At 39.5% G+C, this 26,750-nt stretch overlaps 1 protein-coding gene across 1 annotated transcript in view; it reads left to right on the top strand.

The window, feature by feature from the left end:
• Stxbp6 (syntaxin binding protein 6) overlaps positions 1-26,750 on the top strand; it is a 244,292-nt gene that overhangs the window by 191,708 nt on the left and 25,834 nt on the right. Inside the window, exons 3-4 of the mRNA XM_036206413.1 lie at positions 6,068-6,198; positions 7,033-7,198. Of these exons, the coding sequence (XP_036062306.1) occupies positions 6,068-6,198; positions 7,033-7,198 (297 nt within the window). The remainder of the gene's footprint in view (positions 1-6,067; positions 6,199-7,032; positions 7,199-26,750) is intronic.

Below are 26,750 nucleotides of genomic sequence, written 5' to 3'. Positions count from 1 at the left end.
AAGAAAGCACACAGAAACTTACATTGTTTAGAAACTGTATGGCCATGGCAGGCTTCTTGTTATCTACTTCTTCTATCTTAAACTAACCCATTTCTGTTAGTCTATACTTTGCCACATGGCTTGTGGCTTACCAGTGTCTTTACATGTTGCTTTTCATGGCAGCGGCTGGCAGTGTCTCTCCCCAGCCTTCTACTTCCCAGAATTCTCTTCTCTCTTGTCCTGCCTATACTTCCTGCCTGGCCACTGGCCAATCAGAACTTTATTTACACAGAGCGATATCCACAGCAGGACACAATACTTTGGATCATTGCTTCTTGGCTGTAGTTAAGCTACAGCCGAGGATCTAGAACCAATTCTACATTAAGATTAAAGAAAAATCATGAAGCCATTATTTTTCTTAAGAGCTAATAGCAGAATGACCTGGGATTGATTTCCTACAGGGTTTGGCTTTTCTCTGATGTCCATACAGGAATCAGTGGCCACCAAGAATTGGATTAGGAAGCATTAAGCCTGGGTACCCCCAGAACATAATGGATGAGTCTCAATATGTAGCATATATGGACCCCAGAGGAACCATTTCCAGATGTTTTATCCTATCTAGGAATGCATCCTCATTTTGATGGTCTTTAACACCTATCTTAATTGCTAATCATCCATTCACCAAAGCCTGAGCCTCAGATGCTAAGCCCTCTCTAGCTTGAAATTAATAGTGCATACATTTTAATTACATTTACCACATTGCTTTCTACTTAATGAAAACAAAGCTCTGCATCTGTTTGTGACTTGAATTTATTTTGTTTTTCATTAACTTATTTGAGTAGCATGAATGTTTACTTAAAGGGAAATATTGAGGAAATCATTCAGGAAACTATAAAAATCATAACAAGTATCATTAGAAAAAAAGGCTTCAATTAATTCTTACTTACTGTGCATCCCATGCCAAATAAAATGTGACATTTGACATTGTAGCAAAAGTTTGCGGTTGAAGAAGCGATGGCTCAAAGTCCATCACATAAGTTGTAGGTTTTCCAGTGATTAAGTGTGACTTGGGCAAGTCAGCTCTTTCTGTGCTTCAGTTTGCTCATCTATAAAAAAAAAAAAAAAAAAGTGGAAAGCATAATTTTTGCCTAAGTCACAGAGAAAAATCAAACTGTACCAAAAAGATGCCTACAACTGCATACTATTTTTAAAAGTGTGTGGAAGCCTGTGTCACACACTGATAGGTAGGAGCTTAGATTCATGTGGAAATTTATCCATATCACATGTCTGGGGACTCGGTACATGAGAGATTGTCTGATTTGGTTCTTCACAAATATCTTAGAGCAGCAAACACTGAATAGTGTATCCAGGCTTGAAATAATCTATTTTTCACACAAACATAGTTCAGTGTAGAAATGGGCCAGGAGAAACCTACTTGGATAAAGTAACCAGGGATTTGTCTTTCTGTGAACTTAACCTATAGCCTGGCATTTGAACAGTGAGCAAGAAACACTGAGAAAACCAAGGAAATGACATATCTACCAACAGGATGTCATGTGCAGGAGGCCTGGAGGACAGACCTTGCCAGGAGCAAACGACAGCCCAAGCTTAGAGGACAGAAAAGGAAGTGAAATGTGATGTCCTTAGCACCCACAGGCAGGTCATCTAAGGCTTTGTAGGCCATGCTAAGGGGCTTGCATTTTATTCTAAATGCTTTGAGATACCACTTCATTTAAAAAAAGCAAACAAACAAACAAACAAAAAAACAAAAAAAAACATAATTCCCGGGTTTGGGGATTTAGCTTAGTGGTAGAGCACTTGCCGAGCAAGTGCATGGCCCTGGGTTTGGTCCTCAACTCCAGAAGAAAAAAATAACCATAATTCCCTCCTCTGTGTACAATTAGCCTGTCATAGGTCATAGGCCAATTAGGAAGAAATTGTGGGGGATCCATGAGAATCCATGCTGGGGATGAGTGTATACTGCCAGAGACACTGGCGCTTTGTTTCAACTCTTGAACTTTTCTCCAGTCTGTGCTTTACGGCTCCCATACCTTCCTGCAGAGGGCTTACATGTCATGGATCACCCCCACCCCGCCCACCCACACCATATAATCATTGCTCTGCTGCAGAATTCTTACCCCGCCCCCAGCTGCCACATAGGTTCATAATCAGTATCCTACCTTACAAAACCCTGGAATTGCCCACAAAACATAAGTGCTTCATAAATATTTGTTAAATGGATAAGTATAAGTCGAGTGGTTCTTGGCAATAAATCAGCCTCAGAATTAACTGGGTAGATTTAAAATGTGTATGTCAGGATCATGTCCCCAGGGGCTCCCATGCACACAGCTCATTGTATTTGTTGCTGGGTGATCCTGATGCTCAGTGTCTTTCATGGTTATTGAATGCACAACAGAAACTGCAGTATTTTCTTGTTCTTTAAAGTTATTAAAATTAATTAATTGGAATCTACCTTATGTCAGCAGTGAGGAACACAGCACTGTGACATTTATTTTTGAACATATTATTTATTCTTTGAGAATATCATGCATGTATACAATGTATTTTGATCGATCACACACACACACACACACACACACACACACACACACACACACACACACCTCCACTCCAATCCCTCCTAGCCTTCTAATCACATCTTTCTCCCAACCTCATATCCTCATTCCTTATCACTGAGTCCAATTAGTGTTTCCAATATGGACATGGTTTTAAAGTCAACTGCTAATGCATGGGTGACCTATTAGGGATCACATCCCTGAAGAAAAGTGACTCTTCCCTAGCCCTCTACCTGCAGTAATCAAGTACTAAATAGTCTGCTGTTAGGGGTGGAGCCATACTCCCATCCATGCTGAAATTCTGATTGGCTGGATCTGAGGGCTGTGAAATTTTTTACTCGGGCAATTCATTTGCATTGAAGAGGTGCTTTCTACCAACTTCCTGGTAAACTACTGTCTTCAGTAGGTGAAATTTGAAGGCTCTATTTTTTTTTAATCAGCTACAAACTCCCCAGACCAGGAGGGAGTTAGATCACATTTTCTTCAAGTTTTGTATTCAGAAAGTCTGGAGTAATGTAAGTGTTTTGATTTTGTAAGAGGAAAATTTTGTTTAATTCTATAATAATGTGTATATAATAACATAATTTTAAGGCACCTGCTTCAGACTCAAAACGAGGATGTTGGAGATAATAACAATAAACAAAAATCAAACCAAACCGGGCTTCATGCCCAGGAAAACTAGCCAGATGACAAGAACTGGAAGAGCAAAAACTAATTATGGAAACGAGGCAGGAGTGGATGGGACTGTAACTAACTTTATAGCATGGTCTCTGCTGAGGAGTTTTGTGAGGACTTTGGTCATTGTTGGTGGGGTTGCTGACCAGTTAGTTCATTTCAATGACAAAACAAATGTTCAGTGTAATTCGCCTCCCTGACATGTGTGTCTTAAACATGCTGAGAATATAAGTGTTCCTCCATTGTGTGGGATCTTTTATAATGCTATAAAATACTGGGAAACAAACAGGCCAGGAGTAAAAATAGATGTTTAGAACAACTTTAACTGAAGTCATAAGGGAAGTCTAGAGTTTTCCAGGATGCTGAAATGCCATATGATTTACATAAACAGGGGAGGAAATCCTCTGTGTGTTCAGGGGTGTGTCTAATGCACATTTCTAATACACGTTTCCTGTTATTGAAAAATAGTCTTTAATATTATGTTCAGCACATTTTAGGGCCTGCATATATTCTAGGTGTATTCTTTCTTTTAACAAAAAAGTGTAAGCACGGAGCACAACTATCTGAGAAGCCCATTCAAGTCTCTTTCTCGTCACTGGAGGTGTGTGTTGAATAAAGAAAAGTAATAAAAGGGAAAGGAAAGGACATTACTGCCCCTAGGTATGGTAGAGGAGAAAGTTAACTGTAGATAACAGGGGCATCTCGGAGATTCTGGAGTGGACATGACTAAGCTGTTGCTGGGCCATGTGGCGAGAAGGGGAGGGGAAGGAAGAAGGGAGGGAGGAACAAATGCAGCATCCAAGAGGCCAAAGGTACAAAAGGACAAGTAGCAAGAATCTGGATTATATAGTGAAGAGCCTCTGGGGAAAGGGCAGCCCAGCCCCTGGACTGCAGAGTTCAGAGTATGCCAACCATACCTGTAACAGGTAGGGACTGAGGGATTCTGGGAGAATCTGGCATCAGGTCCACTTTGGTATGTCTATTAGGCACCACAGCCATTTGTCCCAGGTATGAAACTTAACACATGAACATGTGTGTTTGTGCATGTGTGCATGTGAGTGTGCATGTGTGTGTGTGTGTGTGTGTGTGTGTGTAAAAATGGTCATTTTCAATGGTGGCAATAGTCTAGAGCAGTGGTTCTCAACTTTCCTTGAGCTGTGATCCTTTAAACAAGTTCCTTATGTTGTGTTGACCCCCCAACCATAAAATTTTCATTGCTACTTCATAACTGTAAGTTTGCTACTTTTATGAATCATAATGTAAATATCTGTTTTCCAATGGTCGTAGTCAACTCCTATGAAAGGGTTGTTTGACCTCCCAAAGGGGTCATGACCCAAAGGGCTAGAGGCTGTTAAGAGAGGCCATTTGTGATCCTGTAATTGGGGTATAACCACAGAAGTAAAGGGAACTGGTGTGAAATGTTCAGAATATTTTATCCAAATATAACTGACTAATAAGAAACAAGCCAAAGCATTGTTTGATGTCGAAAAACATTTGCTAAATTCAGGTTAGGAGCAAAGGGAGATTGTACTGAGGCCAGAAAGACAGATTCCATGCTGGACCTGGAGACTCACCACAGCTAAAGGCGGAGTGACCTCGTTCGCTTCTCTCTTGGGCTCTCCTACTTCAGTAATGAGCTGCAGGAATACGTGAACCATAGAGACTTTGTTTAAAGATATGTTTATGTGTGTGCAAGTGTACATGGAGCTGAAGTTACAGGTAATTGTGAGACTCCCAACATGGGTACTAGGAACCAAACTCATGTCCTCTGCAAGAGCAGCAAGTGCTCTTAACTGCTGAGCCATCTCTGCAGTCCTGTTGAGACTTCTTCTCAGCAACTATTAGAGCAAGTACTTTCTCCCCCTCATCTCCAGAAACTCTTTTGCCATTTGCTAAGTATCTGCATAGTTATTAAAAACTAGTGTAAAATACTCCCCCAGATGCATATCTTCCTAAAGGCAGTGACTGGATCACAGTGGTTTCTGATGCTTGCCGTAGCTCCTTCATGATTTTGCCGTTGACTCTCATTGACTTCCAAAGACATGACTCAGTGGCTCATTGGAAAGCCTTGTCAGGATCTGTAATTACCTCTTCCACCCTCCTTGAGCCTTAAATTAACAAAGTAAGCAAATTCAGAAATGTTTGAGATGCCTATTTACCAGTACCTGTACTAACTTTGCCTGAGAGGTGATGCTGCCCATCTGTGTGCCACACGAAAGATTAAAACCTACTTAAGGTAGAAGTAGAGTCCTGGTCCTTAGGTTTAGGGACTAAAGGAATTCGCGCTGGAGCTGTGCCCAGAATGCTAGCCAGATAGTCTTAATCAGATGTAAACTAGATACAAACTGGGTCATGCTATAAAGTCAAGTCTATCACTATCATTGAAGCTTCAGTATTTACAATGAACTATAAAACTGGAAGTAAGCCTGGTAACTACCCCAAGGAATTGGTAACCTTTCCCTCACTTCAAATTCAGCCTCCCTAATGAGCCCTACCTGATGTCTGCCTGCCCTGCATACTTCGTTCCCTGAGAGCTGAAATTGTGCACTTGCAGCCTCCATTAAATTACTTGGAGTAATTCAGTTAAGATATTTTCCATTCAACTGAATGAAGACATAATTGAAGCAACAATTACAAAATAAACTACTTTGATGGGGGGAGGAGGTTATAACTTCTTTTTCTCTTGCATTCACTTCTCACTAAAGAGAGGGTCCATATTTTCTCCATGCATATGCACATTTGATGTCATATAAAAATAACACTGAATGAGGAAATCTGCCAATTTGACTGCCCAGTAATTGGAGTGGTCTTTGTTTGTTTGTTTGTTTGTTTTACAGTGACAAACAAGAAACCCACACAGGCATCTATCACGAAGGTCAAACAATTTGAGGGCTCCACATCATTCGTCCGAAGATCTCAGTGGATGCTTGAGCAGCTCCGCCAGGTTAATGGTATCGATCCTAATCGGGTGAGTGAATTTTCCAATGCTGAGCAAAGGAATTCTCTTCACAGGATGACTGCTTGAGCACAGCGGTGGTGATGGTAGTAAGAGTCATTCTTACAAGGCTATTCCCCTATTTCAGTTGTGTGATCAAAACTTCCCAGTCTCTGCTCCTGTCTTACGGGAGATTATAAATCTTCTGTGTCTGATAGGGAAACCCAAGAGATGGAACGTGGAAAACTGCTGTCTCCAACAATGTTTATCAATACAGGGCAGAGCTCAAAGGATCATGTCACTAGCTGCCGATATGAAAACCCCAGGCTTGTCAAAATTTCATTTGCCTCCTAATGCCATGAAATGAATGGTGGTTTAAAAGAAGGAAGTAGGATTCCAATAGAAATGTATTACCTTATAAACATCTATTCAGAGGACCTATTCCCTTTTTGTGCACAGCCTACACTGTCCACAATGTACATCAATGGAGTACTGGAGGAACAAGGGGAATTCCTTTCCAACCTGTGCATAAAGAAATTAACAAATAACAATGTGGAAAACTTAAAGGAATGCTTTTTTTCTAGTAATTGGGCAGATACTCCCCAGTCAGTGTTCTGGTGTGAGTCTGGAGCACTGCAGAACTAGCTTGCTAGGGACATCTCTAAATACAGAACACATTTGCTTATTTGTTTGACAGACTCTCCATGAATTTGGGTTATGGTAAAGATGAAATTTATGGTCCTTTTTTGGGGGGGGGGGGCGGGGGAGAGTTTGCGTTTTAGCTTTTGTGCCTCTTTTGACAGGCCAGAGCTCAAAGCAGAAGTTGGTGTAGATTGCGATCAGCAGTTACTTCACTGTCTTTTCCAGGATTCTGCAGAATTTGATTTGTTGTTTGAAAATGCCTTTGACCAGTGGGTTGCTAGCACGGCCTCAGAAAAGTGCACCTTCTTCCAGATCCTCCACCATACCTGCCAGAGGTACCTCACAGACAGGAAGCCAGAGTTTATTAACTGCCAATCTAAAATTATGGGAGGTAAGTGGGCACTTAGACTATTTCAGCCATCCTATTTCCCGACATTCATTTCGTATAAGAAGTTGGGTGTTGGGCAACGTAATTCAAAACAAACAAAAGGTTCAAAATGCTCAGATTTATTGACATTACAGTGTCTGTTGTATGCCACAGCTAGAGACAAAGGCATGCTTTCACCCTTCTACGAGAGCTGGTCTTGTTAGGAAAAAAATGGTCAGATTAACTAAAATGGTTTGTACTGTGAGAACAAGTGTGTGTCCTTATTAGAAAAGCTTTTTACTTTGATCTCTTTGCTGCCTTTGCTGTAATTCTAGTGCCGAACACTCTTCTGGGCTCCTTCCTCCTATTTTTCTTCCAATATGTTTTCATATTCCTCCTGATACTGTCCTTGCTGTCCTTTCTTGTATTACTTTTTATAGAATCACTGTGATAGGATGCCTGCCTGAAACAGCTGAAGGGAGGGAGGATCTATTTTGGCTCACAGTTCAGAGGAATACAGTCCATTCGTGGTGGGAACTGCATTCACAGTCATGGTGACTAGAATGTCTGGGTCTGTGGCAGAGGGTGCTTAAGTGTAACTTTTTAGGAAGTGGAGATAGCCTGTAGCCTACAAATTTGTACATCCCCTAAATGTAACCCCCTTTCCCGAAAGGTTCTGCAACCTCCAAAAACAATGCCACCAACTGGTGTTCCATCACATAAGCCTGTAAAGGGCATTTCATATTCAGACCTTTCTTGTTCATTCAGGTACAACATACAGAGGTGAATTAGTATTGTAAGCCAGGCTTAAGGGGCAAGCATCGGCCCTGAAACACTTAAGGTTGTGCACATCTGCCTTTCCAGTAGCAAGGCCTTTTAGGAAACCCAAGCTGCCGCAAATGAAAGCCTTTTAATCACTCTGAGTTGGGGAGATATTTTCTAACTGATCTAAAAAAAAAAATATTTTTTAAGTGTCCCAACTATGCCACCACCCACAAGCCAACCAATGAGATGTTGTATTGAGAATACACTGTCTACTTCATATGTGGGATGATGAATGGCATATATTTTCTTTAAAGTGGTTACTTCCTACTGCCTGAAGCTGAAAGATAAGTGTAGAAAGGAAGTATCAAACACTGACCTCATTGGAAAATATAATGGAATATTGTCCCCTGCTATGCCTCTGCCATTTGGAAACTTCAAATTAACCCTGCATTGAAAGCCCACCCTTAACCAATTTGGTAAATGGACAAAGTATATTGTTTTAGGACCACTTGCGGATGTTTTCAGTGAGTAGAAAGTTGTCCAGGAAACCAAGCTTTTACTCATCCTTCATCACATGTGGCCTAACATCAGATTGGTTCCTGCTGTAAAGCATTTCTTCATTGAAGTTGGTGTGTTCATTCGCTTGCATAGCTAGTTCTCCTGTGGCTCTTTGAGCAGATTCTCCCTGAGCATTGCACTTCTCTGTATCCCACACTGAAAACGGAGAGTCCAGAAGGAGACCCAATGTCACGGGAGACCTGCATCTTTCATATGTTCTTTGTTCACCTTGAGTATACTCCCATGCCCCACAAGTCATACCCATCTATGTCTATTGGTCATTGGCCTTATCTTCTATTACCTTCTATTACCTTGTGAACCCCAAAGATACAGCACTGAGATGGAAACCCATATTTCTAATGCTAAGCAGTTGATATGTAGATTGGATAAAACTAAATTGCTTTCCTGTAGTCAGAAAAAGAATAAGCTAATGGGAGCTGACACCAATTTAGCCACCTGTGACTCTAGGTATTTCTTTTATTTCTTTAGGTTTTCTTGTATTTGTTTTCCCAGGAATAACACCTGATAATAGACTAGAGGATTTCAGTTCTATCATTCTGAGAATCCATAATTCCTAAGGCTTAGTTTATTGTCTAATTACTTCTTGACTAAGGAACTAAATAATTTACTTGGTTAAATATTGGCTGCTCCGTAGGAGAACCAGAAAGTTTGTATTGAGCATGTTGTAATTTGCTGGCAGCATATATGTCCCTAATGAATGCAATCTGTCTTACTCAAACAGTTGTATATCTTTGATGACAGTTGTGCCAACACAGCCTAATGAATTAGTACTCTTATTAGTCTTCCTTTCTTCCAGTTACATAATTCTGAAACTTAAAAATGGTGCTTCTTGGATGACTCTAGTTTGACCCTTTTACTTTTATGAATCTTCAGCAGATTAAACTCTGCCTAATTTCACAAAATCTTTTCTTTTCACCTTATATTCAAGTCACAAGTCATAGATGCAAATGTTCATTTTACTTCGAACTATTTCAGTTTTGTGATTTTTATTTTAGAAAATTATTATTGTTGTTGGTATGCTGCCCTCCAGCAATCTCTTTACATATGTTATCTTACTTGGCATGAATGCAGCCTTTGGAAATACAATTTATTATCTCTACAGAGAAGGAAACAGAATCAGGGTTATTAACTAGCAAGAGAAAGGTCATGTCGCTTGTCAGGAGTAGAGATAAGAGCCCAGCAATGGCTTTCACAGCCCTAACAGCATCTTACTTAAAAAATGCTGCATGGTTTCAGTGTGACTGGTGCTCCTTGGTGTTCTGCAGGAAGTGTTGGAAACTTTTTAGCCAGAACATTCTTGGTTTTCCAAAGGGGCCTGGATAGGAGGGATGGACTAGAGATTGTGGATAGTTTTAAATGTTGCCCTTGCCACTTCTTGGATATATAATTAAAATAATTATCTACTTTTTTGTCCTAAGAGCTATAAATTCATCAAGGACCTTTAAAATCATCTCACTTTGTATTATTTGTTATTTTAGTGGGCGGTGTAGGTGAAGTTTTCCTGGTCACACCCGGGCCTGCAATCCTGCTGCTGCTCAGACCCAAATGAACACACAGAAGCTTAATATTATTTATAACATCTTGGCCATTTGCTCAGGCTTATTACTGACTAGCTCTTACACTTAAATTAACCCATAATTCTTATCTATGTTTAGCCATGTGGCTTTAGTACCTTTTCTCAGTTCTGCCTTCACATCTTGCTTCCTCTGTGTCTGGCGGGCAACTCCTGACTTAGCCCTCCTCCTCTCAGAATTCTAGTTGTCTGCTTATCCCACCTATACTTCCTGCCTGGCTACTGGCCAATCAGCATGTCATTTATCACCCAATCAGAGCAACACATTCACAGCATACAGAAGGACATCACTCATCAGAGGACGCATCAGAATTTCAGTGGATTAGACAGATGAAGGCATAGGAAAGATGGTTCTGTTGTGACTATGCATACATTGCCTCTCAGAGACTCTGAGTCTGCTCCAGTACTGTCCTTGGGAAAACGGAGACACAGTGGTTTTAAATGACCTTATAAATGCCTAAGAGAGTATGGCTATTCCCCTAACACTTTCTTTAATACCAGTCCAATGTAAGGTTATCACTTAAGTATCAACAACCCCATGGCATCCTACCCCTACAAGCTGTGCAGGTCATGTGTGATTGTACTCTTCTTTTCCTCATGGGGAAGGTCAGTTATAAAGAAATGAAATTGTTTCTTTGACATATTCAAAATCCTCTCCTCCAAAATGATATTTCCTTAGCTCCAAAGGAAAACAGACATTTAGGCCTCCTCATGCTAGTTCCTGGTCTGCTAATGATATGAATAAAGTCTACACGGCTACTTGAAGGAAGACCTTCAAAAAACGGAAGCAAAGCAGCATTCTCTGAGGGATGTGAAGGGGACATCGTGGCATCTCTTCATGTCTTTTATGGCTGGTACTTTTGTGTCTGTCTTCTTGTCTCTAGATAGTTGAAGAATCAGTGAGCTAGGATAGCATTCCCAATCTCATTCCTAGCCTTTATATACCAACCTCTCATTCATTAAGGATTCGTCTCTTCAAAATTAAATCCATCCATTTAGTTTTCTGGTTCTTCATACTACCTAGCAACCCATGCAGATTGATGACAGGAGTGGGGGCCAGGATTAGCTGCTGAAATGTGGCATGGCCTCATGATAGGGATCCCTGAAGGTGAAGTATCAAGTTCATGTGAGTTGGATATACTTCTGTATTTATTTCACACAGAGATAACAATGGGACATTGTACTCATGATATCATATGTATGCTTGAATCTTAAGCTCCTGAGGAGAGACTTTCATTATAAAGAAACTCAGCTCCAAATAGAGCATTTATTTAGGCAGTGAATATTTTATCTCATATTAATTCAAGGTCCCAAGTCTGGTTTTGTCATTTTATTTACTTCATTACTCTTAGTAAAATATGAACATTTTCCAATGGCTCCCACCTTGTGTTTATAACTTCACTTTTTATAGTGATTGCTGCCAACCTTTTTGGATACCTGGTATTTTAGGCTTCATTCTTGTATTTTTAAGTATTTGCATAACATAATAAGATATCTTTTGAGAGGAGACTCAAGTCTGAACACAAAATTCATGTATGCTTCTTATACAGTTTATGCACATAGCCTGAAGCTAAATCTCTATAATAATCTCAATAACTCTGTACATGAAGCAAAGTTTATCACAAATGAATAGGCTGGGTGAGTATTTTCCCTTGTAATTCCTACGCAACTGTGAACTTGTTTTTCACTACAGCCCATCACAAACTCAAGATGGAAATATTTCATATGTAATGTCTGTGTCCAGAAAGTTTTCTATTTGGAGGTCATTTTGGATTGTAGATTTTCAGATGAAGTATGTCCTATGAACTACAGACAACTCTCCAGGTGTTGACAACTTCTGTGTTGAAACCACAAAGTCAGTGTGCTGCAATGCTAGTTTCTTTCTCAGTAAGTGATATAAATTATTTATTGAATAAAAGGATTTATTCTCAAGGCAAGCATGCACTGAAATCTATCTTAGAATTTTTCTTGAACACTAAGTCCAAAGGCCCTGACCCATTGAAATACTTCCTAATCTTCTGCTTCTTGTTGTGCTGTCCTCCAGTGGCTCTTCCAACTACTGCATACACATCTTCTCTCTCATCGATTCCATGGGTGATTCCTCAGTACTATCTGTGTGTCAGACACTGAGCTATCCATGTATGTACACCCACAACGTGGGCACTTTCACCCCCTTAATCAACCTTTCTGGTAGACATCAGACTTCAAAAGACAACTGTGCATCAGCAAGCTCATGGCCATGCTGCACTTTAAAGGATGGCTAGTAGTTGACAAACAGGGACAAAGGGAAATAAGTTTTCTTTTATTCCAGCAGTTAATCCAGACACTTTTATTTCTATGTTAACTATATTCAGAATTCATAGTGTGGCAGATTGTTTCTCCATGAAACAGCCTGTTTTGAAGGGCCATATATTTGATCAGCAGCAAAAGGTATTTCAGACACATTGCCCTTCTGCACTTAGCCCTTCAGATGATGGTATAAAGCCCAGACTTCTGAGCACCGTTAGGATGCCAGAAACACAGATGCCTCTGATGTCTCCTTCATCCGAGGCTGCCCTTTGTCTGCCCCTACTGATTGGTATGCTAGAAAGGAAGGCCAAATGACTCTACTCTCTTCCCCTGGGGTGGACAGAATGGAAAGATTGAATCACAATGTGACTTTGTATTATACTTTCTTCTCAAACAAAGCAAGGTCAGCCTTTAGTAAAGTGTGGGAATAGAAAATGTCACCTTGTGAATGCCACAGGCATAGACAGTGTAAAGTAAGACAACAAATGATGTTAAGGGGTAGAGGAGCTGGAGATGGCTCAGTGGGTAAGAATGCCTGCTCTTCGAGCATGAGGACCTAGATTCAAGTCTCCAGCACCCAAGTAAAAAGTCAGGTGCAGCTGGGCGTTGGTGGTGCACGCCTTTAATCCCAGCAGTAGGGAGGCAGAGGCAGGAAAATCTCTGTGAGTTCAAGGCCAGCCTGGTCTACAAAGTGAGTTCCAGTAAAGGAGCAAAGCTACACCGAGAAATCCTGTCTCAAAAAAAAAAAAAAAAAAAAAAGTCAGGTACAGCTACATATCGCTACCTACACCAGTGGTGGAAAGAGTAGAGATAGGATCACCAGGACTTCCCAGCTGCCAACCCAGCTCTAGTTTCAGTGAGAGACTCTGCTTCAAAGGAATATGGCAGATAGCAATAGAGTAGGACACCTGGCCTCCTCATGTGTGCACATATGTTCACAGACCTGCACATGCAACATATATACATCATTCACATATACCACACACATGTTCATGCATGATTTCTTTTTAATTTTTTTACAAATACTTTTCAAATTAATATAATTACATTGTTTTCCCTATCCTCCCTCCCCAGCCAACCCTTCCTGTGCAGACCCCACTGACTCTCTCAGATTCATTGCCTCTATGTCTTTAGTTACTTTTCAAACATACAACAAATATATATGTTCCTAAATATATAAATACAACCTGCTCAGTCCCTATAAAAGTACTCATATGTGTCTGATTTCAGGGCTTACTGCTTAGTCCCGGATAACCAATCTGTGTGCTCTTCCATGGGGAAGTCCATTTCTCCCACTCTCAGCATTCCTTAGTTGACTCTAGTTCTTGGTCTAGGTTGAGGCCCCAAGAGATTTCCCTCTGTCATGTTAGCATGTCTACGGGTGCCATTTTTGTTCAGGTCTTGTTTAGGTGGCCATGCTGGTGAGATTTCATGAGGGTAGCTTCTCTGACATTTCTAGGAGAGACAATCTCATAGCAAACTTCCTTCTCCTCTCCTTCTTACAATCTTTCCAGCCCCTCTTCAGCTATGATGAGTTCCAGTGTAGGAGTTGTGTTGCAGATGTTTCAGTTGTGGAGCTGGGCACCAGACAATCTCTTGTTTGCTCCATTTTGATCAGTTGTGGGCTTCTATCTGTTGTAAGGGGATGTTTCTTTGATGAGGGGTGAGAACTGTACTTACTTGTGGGTATAAGGTAAGGATAAGTATTTATAGTGTGGTTAAGAATTATGCTGGCTTAGGATAATGGCAGTAGAAGATTCTTCTTCAAGATCTGTGACCTAACTGGCTCTAGCTAGTTGGCTAGGTTTACAGCACTAGGCGTGTTTTCCCTCTTGTGGATTAGACCTTAAATCCAGTTAGACAGCTGTTGCTCATCATCACCAAGGTTGCATGCTGCTACTGCACTGTTAGGGTTATCAGGCCATATTGGTCATTGCTATAATTCATGGGCATCACAGCTGGGTGGGACTATTGGCTGCTTCCCATCTTCCCTCCCTTGGAGCGTGCATTTGCAGGAAGCCTTCTGGCACTATAAAAGCTAGTCCTCAGGGAGGAGTCTTTCAGGTCAGATCCAACTCAGATCCTCCAGGTCCTGGAAATACATGATGTCTTCAGCAATAGGGACTTATCTTCAACCTCTGAGTAGCAAGCAAGGACAGCAGCAATAATGTATGTTTTGCGGAGTCTCTTGGGGAACTTTGAACAATAGCTCAAAGGTAATTCTCATGCCTAAATGTTGAGAGTTTTGTTAAATAGTCTATGACTCTTCAAGGGAACATTGTCGCTCTAGATGGGGGAATGCCATTTAAACTGTGTGGTTATGTGTATATACTGACTTATGTGTTATAGGTAATGCTAGGTGGATAGATAATATGATTCCTAATGACTTTTTCTATATTAATCGCCTTTGTCTACTCTAAGTAATCCCCCAGTTTTTCCATTTTCCCTTTAAATCACATGTATCCTGCTATTCTGCTCCCCATTGCTCCTCTCTCCTCTCTCTCACAGTCCCTTTTTACTTTCCTGGTTTCTGCAGTTACTCCAGAACACATACATGTTTTTATGGGAAAAAAATATGTGATTGGTATATTCCCAAACCCCAATTTATTAAGATGGTTCTTCAAATGAATGTGTGTTAACATTTGATATAATTGTTAGATTGCTTCCATTATTAAATACCTTCCTTTAATTATATAAAGGCTTTATGGAGTGTGAACATCAAAATCTACACATGTTCTGACCAAGCCTATTAATATGAATTGCTTATTTCTCAAGAAATTCATGTGTAGTGTTGCTCCTAATTGAAATCCAGTACACTTGGGAATGTGCATCACCCCCTCCATTCCTCCCTCTGCCTATCCTTACCCTCCCCCATACTTCACAGATGAATTAACTTGTTTTAAGGCTTCCCTGTTGTTTCTTGTTATCTAGGAATAAACACAGAGCAAGAGAGGACAAATTTCACAAGTAAGACACTGTTATTACAGAACCACAAAATGTCTCTTCTTATCCCTTAAATCAAGAGGACTCCATGTCAGAGCTCCTCTAGTGACTGTTTTTGTAGTCCTTAGAAAAATAGCAAGCTTTAGTTATCTTCACTCTTGGTACAAATGAAAAAAAATTACCTATAAAAAATGCACTGCAAATTCCACCACTATTAAGGATCAGAGCTGGTATCTGAGTTGAGATCTGACACTTATTCGCCATCCATTCAATGGAGACTGAAACTCACAAGGTCCCCTCATGGACACAGGTCTTCTTTTCTGTATGTTGATCTGTCTCAGAAGAGGAAGTGACACCAATCTAACAAGTTCTTTGTCAGAGTTAAATTAAAAATGGTGTTTGTACACTCATGAATGGCCTTTAATTCTGTTAATGTCTACACAGAGAGATTTATTTTTTCCAAAAACCATTTTCATCACTGTAACCAACACATCTTTTCCTGGACAGCTTGTTTTATTTTAGACTTACCTCATAGAGCTTTAGGGTAAGACATGTATAATGTTGTCTGTTCAATTGCTAATACCGAAGAAAAAGAATACCACAGAGAACTTTCTGGAGAGACAGAAATACAGAATAAAAATTAACAAAACAATGATCAAGTATACAATTGGAAAATCCTATTTGAAGGGGATATTTTGTTTTTGCTATTGGTATTCCACAATTGTACCCACTGCAAAAAACAAAACCCACAAGTGTGGGGCTGGAGAGATGGCTCAGTGATTAAGAACACTTGAGTTTTTCTACCATAGGACCTGGGTTTAATTCCTAGCTTTCACATACAGGCTCCCCCCAGTTGTTTTTTGGTTGTTTGTTTTTTTTAACTTTTTTGGCTCTTTAACTCTTTTGGGGGCCCACTGTCCAAGCTCCCAAATAAACCACACACATGGAGTCTTATCCTTTCTTATAAATGCCCAGCCTTAGCTTGGTTTGTTTCCAGCCAGCTTTCCTTAACTTAAATTATTCTGTCTACCTTTGCCTCTGGACTTTTATCTTCTTCTGTTTCTGTACACATTTCTTTACTTCTTACTCCATGGCTTGCTGTGTAGCTGGGTGACTGGCCACTGGAGTCCTCCTCCTTGTCCTGCTCCTCCATCTCTCCTCCCAAATTTCTCCTCCTATTTATTCTCTCTGCCTGCCAGCCCTGCCTATCCTTTCTTCTGCCTTGCTATTGGCCATTCAGTTCTTTATTAGACCAATAGGCTGTTTTGAATAGGCAAAGTAACACAAGCTTCACAGAGTTAAACAAATGCAACATAGAGAATGCCACACATCTTTGCATCATTAAACAGATGTTCCTCAGCATAAAAAAAAATGTAACACATCTGATAATATTCTACATCAGCTCACAATCATCTGTAACTCCAGTGTCAGGGGAGCCAATACCTTCTTTTGGCCTCCATGAACACCAAGCACACAAGTGGTACACATACATACATGCAGACAAAACACACATACACATAAAATTTAAAATGAATTTTAGAAAAGAAACACAAGTGTGTTTCCATTACTACATGATCCATAGACGTAACTATCTGTACGAGATATCTCTGGCTTGCATCACTCATTAGTTAGCGCCGTGACTTACTCTAAGCTGTTTACATTATACTCAGCCTCTCTACTTTACTGTATTATAAAGCAGTAATGTGTACCTTAAAGGGATGACATGGAGGTTAACTTTAATATATTCAATCAAGCCTGGCAGTGGTGGTGCACGCCTTTAATCCCAGCACTCAGGAGGCAGAGGCAGGTGGACCTCTGTGAGTTCAAGGCCAGCCTGGTCTACAGATTGAGATCCAGGACAGGCACCAAAACTACACAGAGAAACCCTGTCTCAGAAAAAAAAAATTCAATTAAGTAGGTCTCATATTTTAAACTGAAAATTATATACACAATATGATTTACTTATATGCATATTTATATATAATATATGTTTATCAAATGTATAATGCAGTTATATACTGTATAAACAAATTATGTTATCCACATATCTAAAAATGTCTAAATAAGACCCCTTGTTTATATAACTGATATACATTAATAAAAGCCCAGAAATGTAAGTGTGCACATTCATATTATTGCATGTTTTTCAGGACATTTATTAAAAACATTCTCTTCATAAAGAAAATTCCTTGTTTTCTTAGTCCATGTTTGCCATACAAATAGCTATGTAGTAATTTCTTTGTTTCAGGTAGGAATAAGCTGAACTGCCCTGTAGATATTTGAGATGACTGGGGTGCTGAGTTGCTTACCATGGTTTTATAGAATCCTGAAAGTGTTGCATTTTATGTTTGATGTTTATGGAGTGCAAATGTTACAGCTGACTTACCAAAACAATGATGTTCAAAATATATCAAATGATACTATGCCGGAGTTCAGGACACATAATTCAAATCGTCTAGTAAGAAAAAAAAGTTACAAAGCATGTTTTCTGAACTTTATAAGAGAATGAATATATTGTTTGCCACAAAAAAATTTTTTCATGAGTCTACTTCTAGTTCTTCTGCCAAAAATGAAAATACCTGAATCAGGTGAGGCCGCTGAATACCATGAGAAGTTAATTAGCATTTCATCAACAGAGACAGACATCCTGCATCATGCACATGCTGTCATAGTTAGAAATCAAGATCATTTCTAAAGAATTTTGAAAGCTAGCTTTCAACTTGATTTTTCTATGTCTGTGACTGACTAATGTGTGCCCTCTTTTCAGCAAGAGGATCTTGCCTTCATATTTTGGTGAGCAACCAAAAGCAATAGCCTGAATTGTTTTGGGAGTCTTTGGAATATTCCTCACCAACAACTCTAGGGGGGGATGTTCTATACCTGCACTGGGCTTTTTATTTGGCAACCTAGAGGAGAGATTAAAATCTGCTACTTACTAGGAAGTTTCTCAACATTCTCTAGGAAGAACATTTTTCCATATGTAGGACAATTCCAGTTGAACTCCTTTACACACACAAACACACACACACACAAACACACACAAACACACACACCAACACACACACACACACATACACACACACACAAACACACACATGCACACACACAAATGCACACATAAACAAACACACACATGCACACACATAAACACACCAACACTCTAATGTTTCAGTTTCAGTTTTCTGAATTATTCTAAGGGTGCTTCAGTTAAACACTCAAGTCTAATGATTCAACATTTGTCTTTTTGGTCTGGGTTATTTCATCAGGAAGTTGAAGTTGTTGTGTAGGGTTCTCAGGTGGAAGAAGATCACCAATAGTTTTCACCCAGTTGTGAACCTTATAAAAAACAATATTAAACTACATGTCAAGATACATGCATGTTATGAGAGTAATCAAATATTTTCTAATTGGAGTTAAAGCCCATGCCATAGTCAGAAACATGGGCCTCACAGGTGAATCTACATTCTGCTCAATGGATGTTGTATCAAATGGCCCTCTAAAGTTGTATCTCTACGCCAGTAGATTAGTTCAGTTCTCAGCCCTTATCAGGGAAGTTTCTTTGTCCAGTGGGTACTCATTAACCAGAAACTTACTACTAATCAAAGTACGGAGAATAAGTTCAGGGAACATCTATTTTGCTGCTTCCCCTCAGGGACCATTGTGGAACAGAGGAGGCCTGGAGCAGAACACTGTCTTCTGGACATAACAGGGCTACTGCATCCTTGAGCTCCTGGTGGCTGTGGTTGCCTGCACAAGATCAAGCCAGTCAGCCTGGAACCATGGAGCAGGAAGGGCTCATAAGCCCCAGCTCCTAACCAAGGAGCTATTGAAAGTTGACAGCTCCTGGACACTGTTTTCTTTAAGAATTCGGCACTTGTGTTGGGTAGGGTGTTCACACTTGTGGATAGCCTCACACCCTTGAGTTTATGGGCAACACGAACTGAACTAACTGGGTCATTTTTTATGTGGGGAGGTGCATGAGAGAGTGAGGAGGCAGGTGGTAGATTGGTAGGTGGTAAGAGTAGGAATAGGGGTTAATATATTTAGTATACATTGTATGTAATTCTCAAAGAATGAATTAAAATATTTTATTTTTTTTTAAATGAGAATGTTGTGTACCTTCTTACTAAGTGGAAGATTTTAATCTCTCCTGACTTAAAAATGCCAATGTTACTGTTCCATTCAATGACCCGTTGGACTTAGAATGATTTTAAGGGCTCCCATTCTGCCTGATGTTAGGATGCTCAAAGTGGCCAATAGATAGAGACTACATGTGCTTTCTTTGGCCTTCCTGTAACAAGCCACTGCCCATGGTGGTCACTGTATATCTTGGAATCCAATGAAAAAGCAGTTGGTTATCATCATAATATTCAAGTCACTATGGCACACATGGGTGTATCTTGCCAACCATTACTATAGCTCCACAGGGCTCACAGCTGGGTAACACTTTTGGTGAGCTCTCCCCCAGCAGCCTGCATAGCACCTTCTGGTAGGATGAAAGCCAGCCAGTAGGAAGCTTCTTAATCAGTACCAACTTGATTTCTCCAAGTCCTATGACCAAAATTTGTAGTCTTCAGCAGTAGGATCTTAACATCAAATTATGGTTTATTTATACCATATATAAATAGCCTGTATTGTTTTGGGGGTCCCTGGGACACTTGTGACCAACAAGTCAAAGCTAAATATCTCAGACCTGGCACTGAGCTTTTGTGTGGCATCCTGTGGCTTCTAGGGGCGGTATTATCTACTGTGTAGAGGAGCACCAATTTAACTCTGTTATACAAGAAAAAATGTGTGTGTGTGCGTGTGTGTCTGTTCTGTGTTTGTGTCTGTGTATGTGTCTGTGTGTTGCTTATGGCTTTTCCAAATATCCTTAGTGTTAATTATCCTTCTTTTTTTTCCAAAAAGGTAGGCACATAATTTTCAATAGCAAGTAAAAAGGCAGCAGAAAATAACTGAGAGCTAAAATCACGCAAAAGAAAATGAAATAAAAAAAAAATCTGAAAATGAATTTAAAATAAGTACATTTGAGGAGAGTGAAGGTAATGATAAAATACTTCAAAATTTGAAATGATGTGTCCTTTGGAGTAATTCATAAGCCTCATTAGGCACATTTTGTTGATATAAAATCGGGGGAAAGTTTTTTTCTATAATGAGCTGTGGGTAGGGTTAAATAAGATGATGTATGGGAAACAATGTATGCTTTCCATCCTGTGGTCAACAGTAAATAGATATTTGCAGATCTGCAAAGACACACCAGGCACTGACCCGCCTTCCTTTTCCTCTTCCTCTCCAGAGAGAAGGGATGAAGGGTACAGATTCAGCAGCAAGAATGCTCCTCTTACAATATGAGCTGTGAGCTCAGATAAGTTTTTTTTTTTTTTTTTTTAATATGGCCCTTAGGCTTCCCATTTACAACATAAACCAACTTCAATGAATTGTCCAGAGGATTAAGTGAGTTTTTACAGACCACCTTGAACAGAGTTTTATGTGAGGTACCTGTTCGATGTATATTAGCTAGTATTTTTCAGGCATGGAAAGTTGTAACAGAGATGGTTTCATTAGGCATTAGGGTCTGCTTCTTTAACATTGAAGATTGGTTTTGTTTTTACAGGGTATAAGACATAATGCCTCATTGCTCAGTCATACTTCTAATCTTTTGGTTTGCAAAATATGAAACATGATGGATTTCAAATGATCTTTTGCCCATGCCTAAGTATTTTGTAAGCTATATCAAAATAATATGCTGTACACACTTTTATGTTCTGATACCAGCCAGCTGTGTTTACTTACTCCCTGGGACACTAGGGCAGAGGTCTGTAAACTGCAGGCCTCTGATCAAATCCAGCCTATTTTTGTAAATAGAGTTATATTGGAACATGCCACACCCCTCAATTACATGCCGTCTGCAGCTCCATGATATAACAGAAGTTGTAACAGAAAGAAGAACTATCACTTGCAAAACCCCAAGTATTTACTAATTGGCCATTTACAGAACTGACTGTGCTGAGTCCTACCTGTAAGACTCAGCAAGTCTTTAGTCCAACCCAGTATTTTTGATTCTTTTAATAAGGGAACTTACTGTATTTTGAAAACATAAAGGGCAATAGAATTATAAAGAATTAGTGGTGATATGGATCCCAATGGTGGTGTGATATGTGTGTTTACTTAAAATTAATTACAAGATGAGATGGAATTCATCTTCTTCCTCAGTGTGGGAAACATCACATTTAGGACTGCTTGCTGCTGATCTTTTTGTTAAGGGATGCTGTCAAGGCCAATATGTCTAAAAATAGAGCACAGAGCAGGAGGGCAGACAGGGACAGACAATGCAACTTTCACTCATAATCACAGAACTCAGTTCCCTGTGGATTTGCCTGGCCAGGCTCCCAGTTGAGAGGGGAGAGCTTTGTGATGTTTTCAGTGTTCATTTTCAAGTCCTGTTGATCTTTGAATGATCGGAGCTTTTTCTTTTCTGTTTGGTTTTAATGGTTTGTATTTTTGTTTGTTTTTAAGCATCTTTAACTTTTTAAAAGAAATAACACTATATAAGTCTGTTAAGAATTTTAAATTATATAAATGATAATATCAGGAAAGAAAGTAGGAAAACAGTTGAGTTGTCTGGGCATATAGGTGCTGATGCTAATACTAGCTCAGTCCCTTGGGATATTTCTAAAAGATGCATTTGTAATGTAGGTGCTTAACAGAATACGTTCTTTATAAAAAATGTCAGCCATTTAAAGATGTTTGTTCCCTTTAATTGCACAACCACAGACTGAAACAAGTACTTTGATGCCCATTTTGCCAGTCAAGTTCTGAATTAAACAATGAAGATATTTGACTACAATGTAACAACATGGAAACGATTTTGTCTGTTGGCAAACTAGGAGCCACCTTCAGTTGTTTTTTGTTTTTTGTTTTTTGTTTTTTCAGTGTCTTCTATTTCTAGTCACCCACAGCTCTGCAGGACTTTCAAACATACCATGTAGAGATGACTGTGTCTGGGAGACATGCTTCAGTGTTAAGTGCAAGGTATCGATGCTGTTCTTCATCCTGTCCTGTTAGAGCTGAGCTGTGTCCCAGACCTCTTAGACTCACAGCGGGGTTATGTGCCCTCTACACTTGATGGCATTTTTATGCTCAATTTTACAAAGCTTATTTATGTCCCAGTCCTTGCTAAAATAAATGCAAGTGCCCATGTAGCTGACTTCAGATGACTGTGGTAGTGTGTGTTCCCCATGCTCTCAGCTCAGAAGACCTGGAGCATCAAGATTCCAGCCTGCTCAGTCCATTCCTCTAACCCACTACCTAAAAAGCCACAGGATAGCATTTCATCAGCTCTGTTGCCTGATCTTGAGTCAAACACATTTTCTGGTCTCCAGGAAGTATTCAAGGTTGTTTGAGACATGATACACTGTAGTTACACGGCCATAAGAGCTCAGATTTCACTCATGGGTATATGCTTCTATGACTAAATGTAAACAAAGAAAGGCAGATACCACTAGCTTCTTTTGTTGTTAGTTTATTTGTTGTTCCTTAGAGACAGGGTTTCTCTGTGTAACATCCTTGGCTATCCTTGAACGCACAGAGTCTGCCTTCCTCTGCTTCCGGACTGTTGGGATCAAAGGTATGAGCCACCCCACCTGGATCACCACTGGCTTCTTACTGGAGTATGGATTTAGTTATCTTGGTAGAAATAAATGCAAGGTAGTGTAGTTAGAGTTTTCCTGCCTGGCCCACAGTCAGGACAAATCTCTCTCACCCGCCAGGCCCATAGACACTCAGAACCAACCAAGTAAACACACAGAAACTTACATTGTTTACAAACTGTATGGCCATGGCAGGCTTCTTGTTATCTACTTCTTCTATCTTAAATTAACCCATTTCTATTAATCTATACTTTGCCACGTGGCTTGTGGCTTACCAGTGTCTTTACATGTTGCTTGTCATGACAGCGGCTGGCAGTCTCTCCATCCCAGCCTCTACTTCCCAGAATTCTCTTCTCTCTTGTCCCACCTATACTTCCTGCTTGGCCACTGGCCAAACAGCATTTTATTTATACAGAGTGATATCCACAGCAAAGTAGACCTACCAATCTGCATCCTGAGGCCATCTTTTATCTTTCAAAACATGAACTTTTTGTGCTTTGCAGAGTTTGTGGCTGCGTCCTACTTTCTCTCATCTTTCCTGCTGTTTCTACCCTTGTTTTAGACCATTTGTGTCAAGTTACATGTATTCAAAATAAGCACAGCATTCAATTACCTAAAAGGAGAATGGGGAAAATTGCAGTGCCATATATACCCTGTAACCTCTAATAATTATGTCTGGATCAGCTAACATACAAATTAAAATATGCGTGTTCCTGATGTCTTTCTCATCCACAAAAGGAAATGATTACTACATTTTGTCAAACCGATGTCAATATGATGAGATGTTGGAGCGTCCTGCCAGCAGCTGCACGGTATCCATATAAGGAAAGGCTTTAATTATAGCTCCATCCTGCAGCAAAATGTGTAATTGGACTCGTGTAAAATTTTACTTGAAGCAAGAATTTTTTCCTGAATATTTAAAGAATTAAGAAAAGGTTTCCTTTCCCCATTCACCTTTCTTTTTGCTCTGTTGACCTTTCACACATACCCTGCTGTCTCCCTGTTACAAGAATTAAGAAGAAGAAATTTTCATCTGTTGGTTGATCGTATTCTAACTAATGTTTGGTTTGCATTTCTGAGTTATGAATTCTCAACTGATGTTTGTCTTTGGTATTTAGACCAATTATTTGGTATATTCCTGCAAAGTCCCTTTCTGTACTCAGTTGAATATGAAAGTTGTATGAAAGGCATATTGCAATCATCCCATCATTCAAGTGCAAATGTGTGTGATTTCATACACGTAAGAGAACTCCTTACTAACAGGTGTTGCTGACAACGTTCTCAGCGTGAATTAACAGCTGCTGTAGTCTCCAATCTCTCTAATAGTGAATGTGGTCTCCATGGATCATCACACATAGAGTCTACAATATTTATTACTTACTGTTCCTTAAGTTTACCCAAAGGTAGATTTTTAGTAAGAAAAGAAGTAGATAATTTTGTCCTCATTCACACTGCACAGGAGATAAAATGCACTATGAGTGTTATCATCAGAAGTTAATGTAGTCTTGCTAGAAGCTATGGTCACAAGTCCAAATGCAGGAAATAGGATGTTTATATTAGTGTATTAATCTGAAGTCTGGGCCTTTTTATTTTAATCCATAAAATAGGTTTATTACCACTTATTTTCCAAAAGCACCTATTTGTCTTTGAGGGAAATTAACTTTCTATAAAGCAAAACCTAGCTTTTAATTGCATACACCATGTTCTCTTATTGTTACAAAGCAATATTTTAAAGAGTTTCAGGTATGTAGTTTCATTCACTACCTGCTTACCAGGTATTTCCCCTTCCCACCCCCTTACCTAGTACAACAATACTATTGGCTCCACGTGTTTTAAATTAATAAAGCCTTTCGCAGACTTTTACATCTGGACACTCTCCTCAGAATCCGTTGACGTTCTCAGCATCACCCTTCCACAGATCAGAACTCCATCATCACAACAGAAACATTTCACAGTCTCTATGGCTTCTCGAGTGAAATGCTTTCTTCCTCTAACAGGCCTGGGACTGTAGGCCTTCTCTCAAACAGTTTGTATGTTAGGAAAGAAGGGCCCAGTTTGCTTTTGCTTTCTGACCTTCCAGAGTCAGTTCCATGGTGGGAAAGAGAGCTGGAGGCCCACCAGAGAGCTTTCCTTACCTCAGCCCCAAAGTAACACACACATTGCTTCCGTACAATTCACAGGCCATATCACCAGTTTTACTGCAAGGGGCTCCTTAAAACACATACTTACACATGTATAAGAGAGAGATCAGTGAAGAAAGAGAGGAAACAAGACACCATTCTGTGGGTCCCCAGCATTATGTCTGTCAAATTTTTCATCTGTATCATAGAGGAAAATTCTCGGGAAGCACTGCTTTAAATTCTTCAGATGATAAACTTGGTCTGATAGTTATGTCATATGTAAGAGGCACATGCCTTGCATGTATGAGGATCATTCATTCCTTAGTATGTAAAGATTCTTCACACAAGGATTGTAAATGTCTTCTAATGCCACTTGCAAAATATAATGCATAACTTATAAAGTCTCTTTAAATTGACAGATGCCTTTATCATTAAATTGTGTGTGTGTGTGTGTGTGTGTGTGTGTGTGTGTGTGTGTTTAACATTTTAACCTTATGATGATTAGGGAAGGAATCTACTAAAAGTTTGGTATTCTAAATTGAGTTTTCACTGTTTAACACTTTTCCTTTTCAAGTGTGATATTTAAACAGGAAGGCATGAACGACAAGCCTTCATTTTTCTCCCATGTAATTAACACAGGAAAAAAGCAAAATCTGTTTTGGTTTACACTCATTTTGTATGTCATACACCAGATTATAACAGTTTTGGAAACAGTAATGTTTCCAGTAAAAATGTTTCTATATAAACCAAATATCTATATAATACCAAATATTACACATGACAAGATCTTCAATATAATAACGCTCCTAACAACGTGGAAAACAATATTAACCAAATTATAATTTTTTCACCATTGTCATCAAGTTACACTCTTCTCTGTACCAGCCATATCATAATCTATGATAGATGGAAATGAAAATAGGATTTAGACATATATACTAATGTTAGCACATATTTATGAATCCATATGTCTTCTATTCTTCATCCATTTCCCATCCATTCAGCAAGTATTAATAAACACCTACATGTTGTGCCTGGAGATACCAACAAGTCAAAGTTAACACTGCTGTAGAAAGAGGCTCTAAGTTTGACAACAGGTACAGTCTAGGTACATTCTGCTAAACATTCCAATCGAGAAATCCAAGTGGTATTCCAGGAACATGAGTAGAAGAATGCCCCACTCAGCTTCAAAGGATCAGAACTGGATTTCCAGAAGAGCATGACAGGTTGACAAGCTGATGAAAGGGCATAAGGATAACAAGGGAAAATCCAGTCTTGGCACTTAGATTCTGCCTCACAATTGTGCCTTTAAAAAATGTGGAATGTCTCCTAGTACAAAGAAAGTGCTATTGAAGCTAACCACAGTTGATCAAATCAAGATTTTATCGCTGGCTATGAGTGTAATTTTGTATGGGCTACAGTATTTCACTGGGCTTGAGAGATCCTGATACATATCTTAACCATTAGCCATTAGGATATAATAAGGAGTGTAAAGCATTTAATGTTGTCCACGGCATCTACTGGCCCTTAGCAAATCATAGTTTCTAATAAAGACATAAATGGAAATGAACTGTGTTTGTGACTCTGGTAATACACATCCAGGTCTACAGTTGGCTGGCCATTCCTTTCAATTTGTATCTTGTTAATATGAATTGAAA

Source organism: Onychomys torridus, chromosome 14 (assembly GCF_903995425.1).
Source record: "Onychomys torridus chromosome 14, mOncTor1.1, whole genome shotgun sequence".
Taxonomy (NCBI): Eukaryota; Metazoa; Chordata; class Mammalia; order Rodentia; family Cricetidae; genus Onychomys; species Onychomys torridus.
The sequence above is the reverse complement of the archived record's forward strand: the minus strand, read 5'-3'. Positions and strand labels throughout refer to the sequence as shown.